This window comes from Typopeltis vanoorti, chromosome 13, assembly GCF_054136105.1.
Source record: "Typopeltis vanoorti isolate ZY-2024b chromosome 13, IOZ_Tvanoo_1.0, whole genome shotgun sequence".
Lineage (NCBI taxonomy): Eukaryota > Metazoa > Arthropoda > Arachnida > Uropygi > Thelyphonidae > Typopeltis > Typopeltis vanoorti.
Window position 1 is genome coordinate 73,114,853 of NC_143561.1, and position 17,935 is coordinate 73,132,787.

A 17,935-nucleotide genomic window follows, 5' to 3' on the forward strand; every position below is an offset into this window, starting at 1 on the left:
CTGTGGGATGAGAGGATGTAGGGAATGCAGGGAAAGGCAAACATTCCTAGGTAATTCTGAAGTGATTCTTAGTAGATTATTTGTACAGTTGTGGAGTTGTTCTCTGGTATGATCTCTGTCGAGAATTGAATAAGTATCCATATGTAATAAATCTAGGATTTTTTTTGTGGTAATTTGTTTTGTTAAGGACCACTGTGGAATTACCCCTGTCTGCTGGAAGAATGATAATGTCTGGTTATTCCTTAGTTGTTTAAGAGCTTGTTGTTCAGAAGGTAGAAGGTTATCCACAGGAGGTCTGGCACTGTTAATAGTAAAAATCAACTCAATACGGAGTAAGTTTGTGTCCTGGGTGGGGAAGAGAGAAGCAGCCCTTTCGATCTTAGGAAGGGGTGTGAAGGCTAGTTCAAGGATATGATTAGATTTGTTTATAACCACTTTGTCTTGTGTGAGACGAGGTTTGGAGAAAGAGGATTGCTCTTGTTGGCGTTTAAGAAAATTAATTTTCTTGATTAGTTTTTGCTTCTTCTCAGTTTGAGAATAGAAGCAAAAAATTCCATTTATAGGAAACAAACTCACACAAACACCTTCATTATCCTCTGGGTCACCGAGCCTGGTCTCTTCTTTCAGATGAACAGGAACTTAAATGAACTCAATCAACTTCAAAGTACATTCTTACTTAATGGCTACTCAAAGAAGACTATAGACAAATTATTGTTTAACCCTTATCAACGAAGCAACGAAGATACCACTATTTCTAAAGGCAGTATTTCTATGCCATATATTAGTTCTATATCCCCGAAATTAGCTAAAATTCTGAGGAAATATAACATCAAGACATTCTTCACACCCCTTCCTGAATTACGTTCAATCTTAAGTCATCCTAAAACTAAACACAATAATCTCAAATATCCTGGTGTTCATAAGATTCTTTGCAACTGCGGTAAACCGTACTTCAGACAGACGGAGAAATCAGTCGAACTACGTTTAGAAGATCATCAATGATACATCAACTACAACAGAACCTGTGCCAGTGCCTTCTAGTCATGTTCTATTTTCAGCTAATTCGAATGAAGAAAACATTCAACATCAGGTACTCTGGGATACAACTGACAATATTCACCATTGTTGTTGTTGTGACGAGGTAGAGAGAAAAATTGTAGAATCTATAGAAATAATACTCAACCCTCATCCATATTAACAACAATCGAAGCTACAGTCTACCGGACTCTCACAGCTCTACTGTTCAATATCGGCATGCTCGAGATCTCATACGCATGCATCTGCACAATAATACAACCAGAGTTTGTTCTTCTTTTTGAAACTCTAAGCTGAAATCTCTACAGTTTGTTTGATATGTCTCTTAGTTTTGTTTTAAAATACCAGTTCCTTTCCAGTTATGATGGTATTTATTTCATGTGCACTTAAGTCTAGTTTTAGACGAAACTAATTGTGCAAATAAAGTTTTTTATTTTAACATTGGTTCAAGTCATTCAATATTATAGAATATGTTATCAAACTGAGTAAATCTTCCATTGAATATATAAAACAAAATTCTGGTCTAGCCATGGGTAACACATTATCACCTATTCTAGCAAACATTTATCTAGAATATTTTGAAGAAAAGGCTATCTCCTCTTTTCCTTTAAAACCAAGAATATGGAAAAGATATGTTGATGACATTTTTTTAATTTGTAGCCATGGCCGTGAATCTCTTCAGAACTTGTTTGACCACCTGAATGGTCAACACCCAAACATAAAGTTCACTGTTGAATGGTTCTCTTCCTTTTTTAGATTTTAAACTCACTTGCTTCATTGAAAAATTAAAAATCTCGATTTACAGGAAACCTACTCACACGAACAGATATCTCCATCTTAGTCCCACCATTATCCACCTCAAAAACTTGGAATCATCTCGACGCTACGAAATCGTGTGCTCGCTCCCTTCTTTGTGAAGAGGAAGAGATTAACAAAGAGCTTAAATTTCTTTGTACTACTTTCCAACAGAATGGTTATTCCAAGAAAACAATTAATAAATTACTTTTAAATCCTCTCCCATGCCATAGTGAAGACAACAATAATATAAAATGTCATATTTCTCTATCATATATCAACTCTGTTTCACCCAAATTGGCCAAAATTCTTAAGAAATACAACATCGAAACATTATTCACTCCCCTTCCTTACTGAGTTGACCCAAAGCAAGGCATGATAACCTTAAATATACCAGTATCTACCAGATCTGGTGTAACTGGTAACTGTAATAAACCATATTTTGGCCAGATTGAGAAGTCCATTGAGTTACGTATTGAAGAAAACAAGAGGGACGTTACATACGGCAAAACAGCTAGTGTTCTGTCAAACCACGTTCTGTTTTTTGCTAACACTAATGAAGAAAACTTCCATTCAGTTCTTTGGGACAGATCATATAATATCTTTCATTGCTACAACGAACTAGAAAGAAAGATAATGGAATTTAAAGAAATCATCCTTAATCCTATACATCTTAATAACAACCTTAGTCATAACCTATCAGACTGTCATTGTGCTGCTATCCAACTTTGGTGTTCACAAGATTCTGAACGCATGCGCATGCCCAACAATGAGGTTATCCAGAGAACAGTTTTAAATGTCCAAATGCCAACGCTTTTAATACTGAACTGTGTATGCTAATGCTTTGTTTATTTAGAGTTTATTCCTTCAAGTTTTTTTGCTTGATTTTCTTGTTTTTATACACCTGTCTGTTAAAAGATGAAACTAGTTGTGCTAATAAACTATATTTTACTTTTATTCCTCAGTATCCAGTCATTTAATTTTTTAAAAAACATGTTGGAGATAAGCTACATCCCTGTCTGACACCCTGGTTTATCACTCATTTCTGTTAATTTATTACCTAACTGTAACTGTATTTTTGTATCTTTATATAGGGTGTCCCAAAATTCACGCAAGATTTAAATTTAGCGCCATTTGTGCGGTAAAGTGTTGCCAACGAGAAAAAAAAGACAGCTGACAGTTCAGGGTTATTAAAAATGGAGCGCTACATGAAAGAACAACGCATTTTCATTGTTGAGCAATATTTTAAAAATAATGAAGGTTTGGCAGCTACAGTTCGCAATTTTCATACAAAATATGGTGGGAATAGTGATTTGACTTCATCAACTGTGAAAAGATTAATTAAAAAATTCAAGGAAACTGGATCAATTAGTGATCTTATACACTCTGGCCGTCCTTCAACAAGTCGTTCAACAGAAAACATCGAAGCAGTTCTTGAGAGTGTTGCTGAGAGTCCAGGAACATCAATTCGGCACCGTGGTCTTGAATTGGGCATTTCGAGAAGCTCTCTACAGCATATTCTCACGAAAGATTTGCATCTTTATGCTTACAAAGTTCAATTGACTCAAGAACTGAAGCCCACTGACCACACACAGTGAAGAGAGTTCGTTGAATGGATTATGGAACAACAACAAGTGGATGCTTATTTTTCGAACAAAATCATCTTCAGCGATGAGGCTCATTTTCATCTTGATGGCTTCGTTAATTGACAAAATTGTCGCATTTGGGGTTCAGAAAATCCACGAGTGATTGTTGAGAAACAAATGCATCCACAACGTGTCACTTTGGTGCGGATTTTGGGCTGGAGGCATCATCGGTCCATTCTTCTTTGAAAATGCAGCTGGTAAGGCAATAACAATTAATGGTGCTCGCTATCGCGACATGATAATCCAGTTTTTTGTGCCTAAATTGCGAGATATGGATGTAGACGACGTGGTTTCAACAAGATGGTGCCACATGCCACACAGCCCGAGAAACAATTCAATTACTGCATGAGTCATTTCCTGGTCGTGTAATTTCCCGTTTTGGCGATCAGAATTGGCCGCCAGGATCATGTGACTTAACGCCATTGGACTTTTTTCTTTGTGGTTTTTTGAAGTCTAAGGTTTATGCCAACAAGCCCCGACCACCTGCCTTGAAGGAGGAAATTGAGCACTGTATCAACGAAATTCAGCCACATTTATGCAAAATGGTCATGGAAAATTTCGACAAAAGAGTGCGTATGTGCCAGCAAAGCCGTGGAGGCCATTTACCCGATATGCTATTCCATGCATAACCCTATACTGTATACTTTATGAATCAATAAGAAATTACAATTTTTATTTAAAAACCTGTGTTTTCTATCAAAATTACTTCTTGCGTGAATTTTGGGGACACCCTGTATAAACTTTGTATAGCTTGTACCAAATGTAATGGATATCCTTGTTTTTTCATTTTATGCCATAGTTTTTCTCTGTGTATTTTATCAAAAGCTCTCTTGTAATCTATAAAGGCCATATGAGTCTCTAAATTAAATTCTCATCTTTTTTTTTTTTTTTTTTTTCAATTTATTTTAGCAGATAAATATTGTCTATACATGATCTTTCATGTCTGTAACCATTTTGTTCTTCTGAGAGTAGAGTGTTTGCTTAAGTCTTTTATTCAGGATTTCGCTGTAAATTTTGTAATCTGTATTTAATCAACTTATTCCTTTGTAATTTCCGCAATCATCTGTCTCCTTTCTTAAATATAGATATAACCTTAGGTTTTAACTAATCTGATGGAACCTCACATTTCCTCTAACAGTTATTTATTAATTTTAAGAATCTTTGATGTAAATATTCTCCACCGTATTTCGAAAGCTCTGTATTTATCCCATCTAATCTAGTTGATTTTCTATTTTTTGATACCTTTTATTGGTTCTTTATCAGTATTGATTTCTTCATTATTATTTTCTGTTATTAAATTTGGGTCATACCATAAATTCTTATATTATTCTTTCTATTGTTTCTCTTGTATTATGTTGATTTGTGCTGTATCTCTTTTTTTGTTGTTTAATTTTCTTAATATTTTGTAGGCTATGTCTTGTCTTCGATGTATGTCTTCTATTTTATTAATAAATCTGTCTCTCAAGAATCTTGGTGAGCTTTCTTTTGTTTTTGTATATTTCTTCTATTTCTTTTGTATGTTTTTGAAGGAGTGACATTTTTGTTTTCTTTTATTGCATTTTCTATATCTGTGTTCCAAATTTTTAATATTTTATTTTTCTTTCTAAGTACTTCAGAGGCTGCTTTATGGATTATCTTTATTAAAGTTTTCCATTCTTCTATATCTTCACTGCTTTGGAGTTCTTTCAAGTAATCTATTAATCATGATCGATACAGCATTCTAATGCTTTCTTCTTGTAATAGATATACTTGTTTTATTTCTTGTTTTTTCTTATTTACTTCCTTTCCCATTTTGCTAGTGTTTCTGTTTTAGAGATAATGATCTGCAAAAATTTCACTTCCTCTGTAAACATGTACATCTCTCACACGTGGAGCTAGTTTCTGATTAGTAATGATATAATCAGTTATAGATCTTGTTCCTCTGCTATTCCAAGTATATTTATTTATATTCTTTTTTTGAAAAAAAAAAAAGTATTGGTTATTTTAAAATTATTGAAAGTACAGAAGTCTAATAGTTCTCCATATTTTCCTAAGATATTTGGGATTGGATTATTTCCAACTCGAGCATTAGGATCTCCTGGTATTAATATATAGTTATTTTTATTACATTTATATAACTGTTTCCTCTTTCCTATCTTCTTCAGGGTCATATACGCCTATGATATTAAAGTTATTTCTATTTGTTTTTAATTTAACTGTTATAATGCAATCATTTACAAAATTGTACTTTCGTATTCTATTTTTCCATTTATTATCGATTAAAAAGGCCACACCACTAGAAACCCTGAAATGTTGGTCCACCTCACTATATATCATAGTAAAACCATCTGTCTTTTGTTTCCTGTCTTTTTTGTTTTTGTTATCACGGCTATATTAATATTTTTAGTTGTTTTACCAATTCTAATTCCTTGTTGTTATGCTTTGCACATTTCACTTAGCTGCTTTTAAGATGTCCGATATTCCTAATCATTTATCTTTATTCTTTCTCGGTCATTTTCCATTGTTTTAGTAAAATGAATTTTCCAGTTCTAGCGCCTGAGTTATAGAAATTTTTTACTTTGTAAGGTAACCAGCCTTATGCAAAACCCCTAACTTGGAGGACAAGGGTATCTCTTAGTCTGGCACCTACCTCTCAACCTGTCCAGCTAGGGAGGCCCCTACCAGTAGCTTAGCTACCGCTGGCATAGTTCTTGAGGTCAATGGTACATGCAAGTCTCCTTACTGCATCAAGGTGGAGATGCCATTAAGGAGGTTTTTGGTATATTTATTCATAATATTAGTTGAACTAGAAAACTAATCTTTGAAAATCTTTATTGTTGCACCTTGTGTGAAAATGCTGCAGGAGTGTTCAGAAAACCAATTTTTAATAACATTAAAAAAAAAAAAAAATTCCAGCATATGTACAACTATTGTGTAAGTGCACCAGATCACTTATCCAGTTTAGCTAGATAAGTGATCTGGTGCACTTAATGGTGGTTTAAGTCATAATATCTTTTTGACATTTGTGACCATAGTGAAGTGATTACCAAAACACAGGCACAAGGGGGGGGGCCTATTAATGGACATCTTTTTTATTTAAATGTAACTTCCTGGTGTGTACCAAGTTCTCTGTGATTGTCATCTCTTTTACTTTGGACAAGCAGGACATTCTGTTGAAAAAAAGACTATGCATCACCAATCATATATCACCTGTGATAAACTTGAGAACTGAATGAGAACTTGCCTACTTCATTATTGTCATTTGCACATTTTAATGCTTGTTCATGGAGAGTGTGCTGAAGAAAAATTTGTGAAAGTTTAATTCTTATCAGTCATATACAAGCACATGGCTCATCATTTTGAAATCCATTGTTCTACCTTGATTGAACTGTGAGTGCACTGAGGACAATCTGTTAGTTTCAGATCAGTATCAGTTAAAGGTTTTTTAAAGAATTTTCTTGTGTTTGTGTGTTTCAGTAATCATTAAAGGCATTTAAAGAGTGTCGCAGAAAATTTTTCAGATGACAAGGGATCACCTGTGAAAATCGTGTGTAGTCAGCAAGAAAGACTGTAAGGATTACATTTTTTTGTTTGGTGAATGGAAGGCCCAAGCTAATATTGTTATTAGCATGGACCTTCCAAGATGAATCTTTTGGAGTCTGAAAATCTCATGAAACGATAATGTTTAGAAAGACCTGGTTTTGAATCTCACGTATGACAGGAGGAATGTTATAAAGATTCCTCCTGTCATAAGGTGTTATTAAAGGTGAGTTACCCAATCTCATATTGAGATAGCCTTTCTCAGAAACTTGGGTTTTTCGTGTACAAAACAGATCCAGCCAAAGAAAAAAACAAAATTAACAGACATAATACAAGCCTCATAACTTTATATGCTTCAGATATAATACAATTTATTCATTCAATATACCATTAAAATGGTCCATTTATAGTAAGAAAAAAAATATTTATAAACTAAAATGTTTTACCAATAAAAACGATAGTTTGTAACATGAGAAAAAAAAAGCATTACTTTAAAGCAGTGACTAGTTGAACAATTGTTCACCAGCAGTTAATCCCCCCCCCCCCCCCAGAACCACACTGATATTAGGAGGTGTCATTTCTTATAATTTTTAATACACCAATAGTACACTGATCATGCAGGTTTGAATAGTTTCCACAATTATTTTTACACTTTCATAATTGTAGTGCCTTATGTTCTATGAGAAGTTTTTTGATTCTAATGATACTGGTAGTGCAGTATTCACCAATATATCGATTGCCTTAATAAATTATCATTTATTTTTATTCTTGTGATAATGATATGAGCAAATACCATAAAAAAAAAATCAATATAAATTGTACAGCCAAGTATAAAAAAACTAAAAGATGGAATACAATGTAAAGTTTACATGCACTTCTGCCAGGTTCATTACAGTTGCACATGTGTTCCAGTTACCATAGCAAAGGTGAAAGTTTTTATTAATACCATTCTCGTTGAGAGGAAACAACATTTGCTTTGGTAGGTGTTTTTTTTTTTTTTTTTAAAAAACATCTTTTAAAATGTATTTGTTTTTTTGCATGTGTTCTGTGAAACATTCTTTAAAATGACATTAAAGCTGATTTTAATTTATGTATATTTGAAGAAATATTAGATTAATTAAAAAAGTTTCACTATTTTCACCCACAAATATACTAAATTAGAAATAACCCATTATAAATTGGATACAAGTTTCTATAAAATGAGAAACTTCTTCAAAAGATCGTGTGAAAATACATTGTGATGACTTCTGAAAGTAGAAGTAGTCCTTTGTCATTATATATATATATACACACACACACACTGAGAGGGGCTCCCCCCCTCCCCCCCAGTATGGTGCCCAACCCCCAAGTTCTGGGGCTGGTAAGCCAGTTCTCCTTCAAACACATTGTTGGACTTTTCAAAACAATGAAGAGACAAAAAACGTAACATAAAAACGTTTCAAATTTCTGCTTATCTATTCTATATATATATATATATATATATATATATATAGAATATACTCAACCAGGGAGTTGAGTCCCCCTAGTATATACACACACATATATATACTAGGTAAATATAGTAAAATTTATAATTTTAATGGGAATAAATTAATTAATCCTGTTTAAAAGCCAAATTATTATTCTTTTAAAAATTAATTTCATCAGGTCAAAATTAAAAATTTATTCCAAGACAAAAAAAAAAATAGTCCTCAGTAAAGATTTTGTCCTACTTTATTTTGCCAAGAATGAATCTAGCAGCTATGTTTCCTTTTACCTGGGATTAAAAAAAATAATAAAACAGTATTAATTTTTTATTTTTAGGCAGAAAGGGAGCTTTTAGATGCAGAAATGGATCTGTATAACAAGCAACATAAAGGTGATGACACTACTGAATTAAAGAGGAAAGTCAATGAATTAAAACAGCAGGTTAGATTATAATGATACTTTTATACTAAAAAGTAAAAAAAAAAAAAAATCTTATTTCACAATTTCTTTTCAGGGATCTACATAGGACAAATGAGACACTCAGTTCTTGGTATTGAAAATGCAACAGTAATTGACATGAAACATAATAAATTTGACAAACTTGCAAAATGCTAGGTTAAGAGATTTGTTGAAATTAAACATATTTGGTCATTTGATAATTAAACACAAATTTATTGTTTTAATACTGACCATATTGTAATGTGTACAAACATCTTACATTCTTTGTCAACCAGTTTTGATAAAGCAAACTGTCTAGCTTTATCAAGGCATTGACGGAAAAGCATAAAAAATAGTAAATGCAAATTGAAAGGAACATAAAAACGTTGTGAACAATCTAGTAGCTAAGGTTACATGTTCGCATGACAGAGACTGAAAAGACTTATTGTTCTTATTCATTATCACGCATGTGTGTTTGTTGTAAATGCATAATGTGATTACTGGCTAACTGTAGTTCAGATGGATTTAGAGAGAGATTTATATTTCTGTAGATTTACAGAAAGCCTACAGACACTGGAAGATATCTTCATTACACTTCAAACCATCACAGAACACACAAACTGAGCATTATCCACATGTTGAAAAATAGAGCTTGAAAGTTTATATCAGAAGAGAAGGATACACAGACTGAACTCTCACTAATAGCCAACACATTATCACAAAATGGATATCCTTGGAACATCATCAAAAGATATCTATATGGTGACAACCCCAGACAAGAAGAATCAAACTCCCAGCACATTTCTAGTGATCCCTTTCATCAGGTCAATTTCTTATCAAATAGTATTGATGTAAACCACAACAGAAGTATTTCTTCCGGCTTAGTAGATCATTTCTGTATGTCTAACCACATGATAGATTGGCAAAACAGCTCCATGCCATATTTGGATGACGGCCACAGACATTGTTTATTCAAGGAAGCCACAATAGTGTTAATAACTGGCGGAAACCTCAACAGAAATCAGGGTACTATTCTAAACAGTTCGTGGAAAAACCTGATCCTCTTTCTAAATCCATCTGAACTACAGCTAGCTAGTAATCACATTATGCGTTTACAACAAACACGCATGCGTGATAATGAATAAGGACAGTTAGTCTTTTCAGTCTGTCATGCGAACATGTAACCTTAGCTACTAGATTGTTCACAACGTTTTTATGTTCCTTTCAATTTGCATTTACTATTTTTTTATGCTCCTCCGTCAATGCCTTGATAGAGTGGCAAAACAGCTCCATGCCATATTTGGATGACGACCACAGACATCGTTTATTCAAGGAAGCCACAATAGTGTTAATAACCGGCGGAAACCTCAACAGAAATCAGGGTACTATTCTAAACAGTTCGTGGAAAAACCTGATCCTCTTTCTAAATCCATCTGAACTACAGCTAGCCAGTAATCACATTATGCGTTTACAACAAACACGTATGCGTGATAATGAATAAGAACAATTAGTCTTTTCAGTCTCTGTCATGCGAACATGTAACCTTAGCTACTAGATTGTTCACAACGTTTTTATGTTCCTTTCAATTTGCATTAGTGTTTTTTTATGCTCCTCCGTCAACGCCTTGATAAAGCTAGACAGTTTGCTAGCGAAACTGGTTGACAAAGAATGCTTGTACGCATTACATTATGGTCAGTATTAAAACAATAAATTTGTGTTTAATTAAGAGATTTGTATTTAATGTATTTGTTTTTAGAGAAGTTTCATAGCCTTCTTTAATGCTGTTATGTAAGATGAACAATACAAATGAAAACAGCACTGCTTTGGTCTGACCTGCCATCAGTGCATGTTAAACTGGAGCTAAAAAAGATATGTCTTGATTCATTGTTGCATTCAGTTGTTTATGAAGTGTCATGTTCACACAGTTTTCTTTTTTTTCTGCCTTTCTTTTCCCCAACAAAGACATTTTATTAGATGAATATCAAAGATGCATTCTTTAAGAGTAATCTGAAAAGTCTGGTATCGAAGTTCAACTTGCTGTTCTCTCTTCTTTGTACTGATTTAAAAAAAAAAAAAACTGCGCAAAATTTTTTTTCAAAATTATATGCTACTTTTTTTTAAAAAAAATTTTATAAAAATATTCAAGCAGTATAAATGTAACCACATATTGAATTTTATATTTGTTGTTCCAAATATAAGATTCGATGTTTTTAAAAATGTATTTAGTATGAGAAATAACTTATTCAGTTTCTTAACTGCCAAACTTAAGACTTAAAATAATATGGTAAAATTACGATGTTCCTAAAATTTGATATCAAAGTGAAAAAAAAAAAAGCAAACCTGTTTGTAATGGAGCAGTCCTCTTTTTATCCAACTAGGTTAAGAGATCTTGTTGACTTCCTATATTAGGCAATTGTTTGCCTGTAACTTTTTCAAGGGTTTTAAAAAGTCTTCTGCCCATCTCCTCCTGGGTCTTCCTCTTGATCGGTGTCCCTTTGGTTTATATTTCCAAGCAATATATGGCCATCTGTCTTCATTCATTCTTTCTATAGTTTTTCTGAGCTGGTTTTTCCAGTTCTTTCTATAGTTTGTGATGTCTTCTGTTATGTTAATTATGGATAACTGTGTTCTTATTTCTTATCTTGTCTATTCTTTTATAGCCTGCGAGCGGTCTTAGGAACTTCATTTCTGCAGCTTCCACTTGTCTTTTGTCTCGTTCTCCCCAAGTCCATGTTTCACTGCCATATTTCAGAACTGGTTTGGCTATTATTTTATATAGTTTTATTTGGGTTGTTCTAGACATCTGTTTACTGGAGTGTCTGTTCAAAATTCCAATGACTGCTAGAAATTTTTGCTTTTTATATGCAGTGTCGATTTCTCCAGTTTGGGCTTATGTAATTTTCTAGATATTTAAATTAGTTCACTTCTTCTATTACTTTGTTGTGGACGACTATTTTGCATCTTTTAATTTCTTTACCTTGAAATGCAATTGATTTCATTTTATTTATTGAGATTTTCATGCCATACTGTTCTATTGTTTTGTTCAATACGTGTAAATTTTTCTGTAATTGGTCTTCATTTTTTGCAAAAATAACTTGATCGTCAGCATACATAAGGCTGATTAATTCTTTATTTCCTATTTTAATTCCTATGATTTTGTTTTTCCTCCATTCTCTTGAAATTTTTTCCATATATATATATATATATATATATATATATATATATATATATTGAAGAGTATTGGTGATAATCGACTTCCTTAAATGAGATATTAAGGTTAAGAGATATTAATTAAATTTATTTTATTTATTTATTCTTATGGCAAGAAGAATACAATACAGCTGTAAGTTAATGTCTAGTCCAGAAAGCCAATCCAGGGCCTCATCTGTCACCTCATGGATGTCTTGGAGATTACCATAAAATTGTCACCTTGGGCAGTCGTTCACAACATGAGTGATTGTCTGGGCTATGGGGGAACAATCACAATAAGGGTGGACAGTTTCCATTTGTGTAGGAGGTAGCCACATCTTCCCTAGTTACTTCTGATTCTGTTGACAGATGACCAAATCTTCCTAGGAAGAGCAAAACCAGGCACAGGGATCTTCAACCAGGAAGCTATTTGTTGGGAGATTGTTGGATCAGTGTTCTCTCCGTGTGTCAGATGTTGATGGTAAGGCAGCCAAAGAGAGTTCGTTCATGGACCAGAAACTCTTTCTGGTCCATGATTTTAGGGTTTCTTGATTTTAGTCGAAGACCAGTTGGATTTTTGAGAGTCTGGTGCAGGGGAGGAGCAGGTTGCTCATTACTTTATTAAATTCTTTAATCAAAGCTTGTCTTCTCTGTATATTTGGTGAAGCAATGTTAGATAGGACAGGCAGCCAAGGGAGAGGGGTGCTTCTCAGTGTCCCTCTAATTGTGTGCACGGTAGAGTTTAGCTGGATATCTATGATGTTAGTATGCGCATTTCTTTCCCAGATGGGGATACAGTATTCTGCTGCAGAGAATGCGAGTACTAGTGCAGATGACCTTATGACTTCTGCCCAACAACCCCATGTTGTTCCAGCAAGCCTTGAAATAATATTTCTTGTTTTTAATTTTGTTGGACAGGTTGATGATGTGCCTTTTATAGGTCGGCTCCTGTCCAGGCTCACTTTAAGGTATTTCGGGTAAGGCTCATATTCTACCAATTAAATGGGATTTTATTAGAGAAAGATTATTAATTTGATAACACAGAAAGGCAACCATTACTAGCAAGATGATATGTACTTTCTAACTTCCCACACAGTCAACATCGACTGGTGTGATTAGAAATTGGTATGACACTACCTATAGCAAGATCCTTATCACGATGGCATTAGAATTTTAAAAAAAGCAAATTGCAGAAATTTTGCAAATGAATTGGATAAATGTGTTTGATGGATACCTGCTAGAGTTGCGGAATAGAAGTGATTCGTAGGAGCAATCATATCGACTGAGAAAAAATATATCCCTAGAGGTTACAGAAAAGATTATGTTCCCAGTTGGAATGAAGAGAGTGAAAATCTTTATAGAGAGTTCCTCAAAAGTGAAGATCCTGAAATAGTAGATGAATTACTACGTAACATGAACTCATCTTGAAAAACAAAATGGATTGATATGGTTGAAAGCTTTGACTTCAAACGATCAAGTAGAAAAACTTTGAAAACTTCTCCAAAAACTATCCACAACTTCTTCTGCAGCTTTTCCCACTTAAGTAAGGTGGCTGTGGTGAAGTCTCCTCCACAACCTCCTGTCTTGGGCTGTAGCCACATCCAAGTTCTTCATCCTCAAGTCCTCCTCCACCATCTCCCTCCATCTCTTCTTTGGCCATCCGCGTTTCCTCCTCCCCTGCACATCCATCTGCATGACCTTTCTTCCCACATACTCTTCCTCCCTCCTCGTCACATGACCAAACCATCTCAATCTCGACTCCTGTATCTTTGCTCCTAAGTTTGTAACTTTCACCGTGCCCCTTACATAGTCATTTCTCAGACGATCCTTTCTGGTCACACCGCACATCTACCTAAGCATTCTCATCTCCACTACCTCCATCCTGCTGATGTTATTTTTTCCTCAGGGCCACAGTATCCATAGCATATGTCATAGCTGGTCTCACTACTGTCCTGTAGATTTTGCCTTTTAGATTGATCGGCATCCTCTTATCGCATAGCACTCCAGCCATCTCTCTCCAGTTCTTCCATCCTGCTTGTATCCTGCATCCCACTTCCTTCTCAGCCTCACCATCCTCTTTCATTGTTGAACCTAAGTATCTAAAGTCACTGACCTTCCTGATGACATCTCCTTCCAGCTCTAGATCTGTCTCCTGGTTGCCATCCACATTGCAACACATATACTCTGTCTTACTTCTTCTCAGTCTCATACCTCTCTCTCTCTTCCAGTACTTTCCTCCAACTTTCCAGTTTAGCTGCTGCTACTTCTCTTGATTCTGCACACAGTCTTGTTGTATGCAGATGACATCGTGGGATGCACGATGTCATCTGCATACGACATAGTCCAAGGTGCATCTTCTCTCACCTCCTCCGTCACCACCTCCATCACAATATTAAACAGGAACAGACTTAATGCTGACCCCTCGATGCAAGCCAAATGTCACTGGAAAACTTTGTCTCTCCCAGGCAGGTTCGAACTCTTGTCTTCACATTTCTGTACATCTCCTGCACCAACTTGACATATTTCTCCAGTACCTTCTTCTCCCTCAAACATCTCCATACTTCTTGCCTTGGCACTCTATCATACGCTTTCTCCAGATCAATAAAAACCAGGTGTAGCTCCAGTTACTTCTCTCGAAACTTTTCCATCATCTGTCGTAACCCAAAGATAGCATCTGTTGTCGATCGACCAGGCATGAAGCCAAATTGCTCCTTTGCAATCTCCACCTCCTTCTTCAGTCTTCCATCAAGAACCCTCTCTAGGATCTTCATTGTGTGGGACATCAACTTTATTCCTCTGTAATTCTTACAGTCTTGGGCATCTCCTTTACTTTTGTAGATGGGGACAAGAGTACTTTCCCTCCATTCCTCAGGTATATTTTCCTGTTGACAAACTTTTATGAACAGGTCCCACAGCAGGTCAATTCCCACTTCCCCTAGTGCCTTCCATGCCTCCACTGGGATCCTGTCAGGGCCTACTGATTTTCCTAAAAGATTTTCCTAATCTACCTAAAAGAAAAAACATAACAATCTCTCCTGAGAAAATCAAATCGTTAAAATGTCAATGTCAAATGTCAATGTAAAAAATCGTTAAAGGGCACCTAGGGACCGTGAACATACCAAGAAAGTTGAGAAAGAACTTTGAGCATTAAAAGCAAATGCTCCTGCTTTCTCACAGTATGCCTCAATCTTTACTATTGATGAAGTAAAACCATCATAAAAGATGTCAATGCAGGCAAGGCCCCAGGCTTCAACAGTATCCATCTTGAATTTCTGATTAATAGTAGGCCAAATACTATAAAATGGCTTTCTGAATTCTTCTTAATTATTGACTGGCTGACTACCCAGCCAGTTTAAGAAGTCAAAACTAGTTGCTGTTCTTAAACCTGGAAAACCACCCCAGGAGGCAAAACGGTACAGACCTATTGCTTTATTGGGTTGCACCTATAAAATGTTGGAACTCCTTCTGTAAAACAGATTGTCTATACAATCCCGCAGCAAGTCCCAATTGAACAAGCTGGTTTTAGAGAAAAATGTGGTTGCTGTGACCAAGTGCTCACTTTAACATTATATATAGAAGCTGGATTCCAGAAGCAAGAAAAAACATTACCTGTTTTTTTCTTCTTAGACCTAACTGTAGTCTATGAAGTTACATTTGAAGTTATGAAGTTACATTTGAATGCTTCTTTAAAGAAAACACTGATGCCTTACTTCACTGTCCAAACTTAAATCGAAATAACTGCCTCTCTCTATCTAAGATATGGAAAGATGTCTTTATATGATTAAAATCATAGAGATATGATTAAAATAAGATATCTTATTTTAATCACACCTCAATATTTTTTTTAAACAGCTAATTAATAATTAATATTGCAATATTCCTTAGTTGTATGTGTAACATCATGCAGCTTTTACTTTTTCAAATCAGTCCACTGTGTTGCATTCTGCTTGCAATTAACTATTGTCACTACGGATAATAACCTGTAATATTCAGTCTGAAATATACGGCTTTAAGAAAGAAAGGAAAGTGAAAGAGCGAGTCTTGTGCAGAGATTCTACCATAAGAAGCTAGAGATTGACAAAATCATTCTTTCTGGGTGCAAAAATTAATGATGTTAGTGAGGCTATTAGAGCATAAAAGGGTAAAGTGAAAGAGTTGATTGTTTTGGCTGGAATGAATAATTTGAAAGGAGAGAAGTGTAGCATGAAGGAGGACATGAAAGAATTGCTGGAAGTAGCAAAAGAAAAGAGTGAGGAAGTTAAGTTAGTGAGTTTGTTACTGCGTTATGACAGAGTAGAGCTGAGAACGAGGGCCATAATAGCAAATGACTCAATGCATAGGTTATGCAGGGGAAAAAAATGTGGAGTTTGTGGATGTGTGGAGTGAGTTTGTCTGGCGAAAGGACTAATACAAGAAGGATGGTTTGCACCTGAATGGATTTGGTGTTCAGAGTCTGGAAAAAGTGTTGTTGAATGAAGTGAAGGTGGATGCAAAATCAGGGAAACAAAAAGCTTTGGGGGGGGGGGAGCTGTAGAGTGGATATGCAGGACATCAGTGAGGCAGTTGAGTGTAAGAATGGGTATAAAATGCCTAAGTCAGTACCACTAGTAACAAACCAGAATGGGATAGTTAATATACAGCATTAGGATAGTGGTGGACCTAAGAGGCTTTTGCACTTTATGTACACTAGTGCCAAGAGCATTTGGAACAAGGGGGGGGGGTGAATTTTTGGCATTGGTTAGTTCATTCTGGCCAAAGGTTATTGGCAATAGTGAGACATGGCTGACAGAAGATGACATAGTTAGTGGGATAGAAAGTGAAGGGTATAGTGTGTTCAGGGAGGATAGAGAAGAAAAAAAATGCAGGGAAGAGTGTTATTGATGTTAGCCAACGAACTGCAACCAAAGAGAGTAGAAGTTAAACTGCAGGCCTGTGAAAATAGCACATTTGAGGCTATCTGGTGTGAGATAGAGGCCAATAGAACAGAATATAATGGATGTTGCATATAGACTAGGGCAAGATTTCCCCAAATTTTTTTTTTCCATGGCCCGGTTATTTTAATCCTTCATCTTTGTGACCCATTAAAATTTTTATGTCCAATAGGTAAAATAAAACAGATTTGAATGTTCATAGAGTTTTCATTTATTATTATTATAATAAAGAAGCATTTAGCATATTTACTTGGCTCTCCTGTTTTTTATCACATATTCGAGATACTAACATTTTCATTGCTGGAACTATTAATTTCTCGGCAACTGTGTGATGATAACCAGTTTCAGCAATTAATTTTGATATTTCATAAGAAGCCATTACAAGATTTTCAGACTGAGCTCCCTGAGAAAATTTTGAAGACATAGTCTTCTTGGTAGCAATTAGTTTTCTCTTTTTATTTATAAAGAAATCTATTGGCTTATTACTCTAGTTCAGATGCTTCAATTCCAAATGTCGCTTCAACTTTGAAGGTCTCGTGGACTCGTTTGAAAGTGCCGTACAACAAATAACACATAATGGTTTGTCAGCAGTACTCCTGATGAAGCTGAATTGTATATAATCCTCAGAATACTGTCGGGTCCAGTACATCTTCTTTTTTGTAAGAGTAGTAGACAACACATCGTGTGGCCGTTTGTTAGTGCTGTTCTCAGAACTCATGCCTGGCTGCATGTCACTCGATTGTTCATTGGTGCTAATCGAAGAGTTTGTAACTGGCACATTGTTTGCTGTTTTATTACCCATTTATCCATCATTAAATGGGTAATGGCAAGCGATATGAAGAAAGAATGAAATAAATTATTTAGAAACAATTATAATAATTGCGATTGTTCAGCCGAAGGTACACATAATCAGTA

At 35.1% G+C, this 17,935-nt stretch overlaps 1 protein-coding gene across 1 annotated transcript in view; it reads left to right on the top strand.

Annotated features, from left to right (window-relative positions):
* Nucleotides 1-17,935, top strand: part of swm (Zinc finger protein swm) — a 370,656-nt gene that overhangs the window by 295,052 nt on the left and 57,669 nt on the right. The window contains exon 16 of the mRNA XM_090402359.1: nt 8,799-8,903. Coding sequence (XP_090258485.1) covers nt 8,799-8,903 — 105 coding nt within the window. The remainder of the gene's footprint in view (nt 1-8,798; nt 8,904-17,935) is intronic.